We start from the raw sequence: 3,086 nt of genomic DNA on the forward strand, positions 1-3,086 counted from the left end.
AATTTTGAAAATGTTTAGAGGTGATTTTGAGTTGATTGAGATTGAATCGTCATTGTATACTTCATGTATAGTCATTGTACAATTCATAAATAGTTATGCTATATTCCGGGTTTTTGAATGTATCATAATAATTAGTCAGTGTATAACCCATGTATATGTAAGTTATATTGTATAGTCATTATATTTTTTCTACGACTTTTGACAAGCTATATTATATAGTCGGGGTACATTTCCTATGATTTTTGGCTATTTTTTATGTAAATAAAATATGATTATATTTTTTGTGAACTAATTATTTTATTGTATATATTTGAAACTAGCTCAAATATTTCCTTTTACTCGTGCAAGCTCGGTGTATATGTTGAAAGTCAAGATATACATTAAGGGGTCTTTTCATAGCTAATTAGAGTTATACAAGTATTAATAATGTAAGGATTAGTTATGAGTGAATCTATTTATTTTTGTGCAAGTATTAGTTATTCATATATTGATTATTCCACATTTATCACACATAAAATAATATATAAATTTCTTTATATAAGTTATGCAGATTTTAATACAAACTTGTTTCTTTTTACATGATGACGCATATACAATGACATAACATAGACACGTACGCATACAACGTTTTGGGCCATAGCTGGATGGCTACCATAATATTGACTTAATTCACATCGCCCTTCCCTTAAATATATATCTTCTTTATATAAATGAACATGTATGCTTCAAACTTTACAAGATCGATCGATCGATCCCTTTATTCTACTTCGTTTCGTGTCGTATCATATCATATCCCCTAAAGTATATACAAGTGAAATGGAAAGCAGCAAAATTAATACTGCTAGCACTAGTTCAGAAAAGCTAGACAGGAAAACACAAGAAAAGAATAGAAGAATCCAAATGAAGTATCTTTCTTCTAAACTTTCTTCTCTCATTCCTCCCCACCACCACAACTTAACTAAGGTATAAACCGTATTTCTCTCTTTCTCTCCATCTTGAATTAGTACTATGTTCCCTGTTTTTTTTCTTGTTTATTTTAGTTAAAAGTGAAAATATTATATATGATTAATGTATATGAATCATTACAAAATAAAGTGCTTATAGGAGCTAGCACTTCGTTGAATAGTAGTTATCAGAAGTCCGTCTATGTAGTCGGGTGTGGAGCTAATAGGGTTTTAATTACGGATTCGATAGTCAAGTAATTAACTTTAGTTCAAACAAATTTGTATTTATATTAAACAATTCATGTATTATTTACCTTTCATGAATGTCCTTTGCAAGCACGTGTCTAATTAATTTCATTTAATATTTAGCTATCTATAGCCTTGTTAGATTGTTACGTACTTTTCCTTGACTTGCTAGTGAAACAATATAATTTCAGGAGATGCTGACACAACAAGACCAAGTTGATCAAGCCATTACTTACATTGAGAAATTGAAAGAAAGAGTAGAGGTATTAAAGAGAAGGAAGGATAAAGTGGCAGCACAAGGCACAAGTGATGATTCAAAGAAATTCATGCCTACAAGAGCTTGTTCTACTATAAATATACCTATGATTGAAGTTAGAGAGTTGGATTCAACTTTAGAGGTCATTTTAGTCAGTGTCTTGCAAAAGAAGCTGATCACCATGCAAGAGGTTATAAACATCATAGAGGAAGAAGGAGCTCAAGTTGTTACTGCTAATTATTCAACAATTGGCGATAAGGTTTATTATACGATCCACGCTCAGGTAATTCACCATAAGTTTCAATTTATATGTGTCTTACTTTTCTCTATAGTCTGTTTTATAAAAATAATGTCCCATTTTATGTAACACGTTAAAAGCTATAATATTTAAGGGGCATTTTGATATTGTATACAAATCTTTAGTTTAAGACCAATAGATAGATTCGAAAGTTTCTTGTATACTTTGTAAATACCGTGCTAGTGATCAGTAGGTGAAATATACTAAGTAGTTGTAGTACGAAAAATGATGGAAAATAATGTATGTACAGGTATAGCTAGTTAATTTTGACAACTAAATTGACAATGCTTTTCTTGTTATCTAATGTTTGCAGGTGAAAATTACGAGATTAGGGGTTGATTCTTCAAAAGTCTATTTGAGATTGCAAAAGCTGGTTTGCTAATTTTATTAATTATGATGACAGGTTCAGAGATTTTAGGACTCTCACTTCTCTATCATTATATTATCTTATTATTATTATTCACAGGACAATTGAAAATTATACAATTATTCTCTGTACAACGATGGTTCATCTCTACTCTTTAGCAAATTTTTATCATTTAATCAATAAGAATCTCTCTTTGACTATTTTATTATTTATTTATTATTGATTACTTAATTTATTATTCTATTATTCATTCATTGCTTCATTGACAATATTAAGGGATTAATATCATCTACATTAATTATATTGCTTTAAAACTTATTCAAACAAATTCAACGAATAGACCTAATAATAAATTTTAAACTAAACACTTATGATGTACATAATATATAGAAACCATTACTTCCCAAAGACTTAAAATAGAATAATTATTTTATCTTTTCATTAATAATTCTTACTATTGGGAGAGAGGTAAGGTAACCAAGAGGTACTATGCCTTAATTTTACATAAAGTCCATTTTGAGTGTGCTGAAACGCAATTATCTTATCCACTAAACTAGCTAGAAGCTATTGCTTCGGATCGAAGCCTAACGGAATTCCATAGACCATGTTACTCTTGTGGACTGTGGGGAATGCTTCATTTCCAAGTACCTACAATGAAAACTATGCATCAATCTCAAATAATTTGGGTTAGTTATATGATGTATATTGATTATGTTATTTTATTTAAATTCATCTCAAACTAATATAATACTGAGTAAAACTATATAGTACTAAAAATAAAAGCAAAAAGTATTAAGAGTACGTCTATCGAATTTTTTTTAATATTACCCACCAATGTGTAAACTTTGAAACCTTAATTAAATAACTCCTAAAAAGCATATATATATATGATGTAATGTAAAAGTACTAACATGACTAGATTATTAAGTATCGCCAAGGGCAGAACCACCTTAAGGAAAGTGGTATCATAAGACA

At 29.2% G+C, this 3,086-nt stretch overlaps 1 protein-coding gene across 1 annotated transcript; it reads left to right on the top strand.

Moving 5' to 3' along the window:
- The first annotated feature begins 735 nt into the window (after positions 1–735).
- LOC129896088 (transcription factor bHLH168-like) lies at positions 736–2,264 on the top strand. The gene is made up of 3 exons (XM_055971911.1): positions 736–963; positions 1,382–1,729; positions 2,058–2,264. Exons 1-3 carry the CDS (start codon positions 817–819, stop codon positions 2,124–2,126), a joined length of 564 nt encoding a protein of 187 aa, XP_055827886.1. The 5' UTR covers positions 736–816; the 3' UTR covers positions 2,127–2,264.
- Positions 2,265–3,086: the final 822 nt, after the last annotated feature.

Source organism: Solanum dulcamara, chromosome 7, assembly GCF_947179165.1.
Source record: "Solanum dulcamara chromosome 7, daSolDulc1.2, whole genome shotgun sequence".
Lineage (NCBI taxonomy): Eukaryota > Viridiplantae > Streptophyta > Magnoliopsida > Solanales > Solanaceae > Solanum > Solanum dulcamara.

Excerpts from the sequence above, each read along its gene's own strand:
- LOC129896088 (XM_055971911.1), top strand. The coding sequence starts at position 817 with ATGGAAAGCAGCAAAATTAATACTGCTAGCACTAGTTCAGAAAAGCTA. Across the intron at positions 964-1,381 it reads ACCACCACAACTTAACTAAG|GAGATGCTGACACAACAAGA; the intron begins GTATAAACCGTA and ends ATATAATTTCAG. Across the intron at positions 1,730-2,057 it reads ATTATACGATCCACGCTCAG|GTGAAAATTACGAGATTAGG; the intron begins GTAATTCACCAT and ends TAATGTTTGCAG.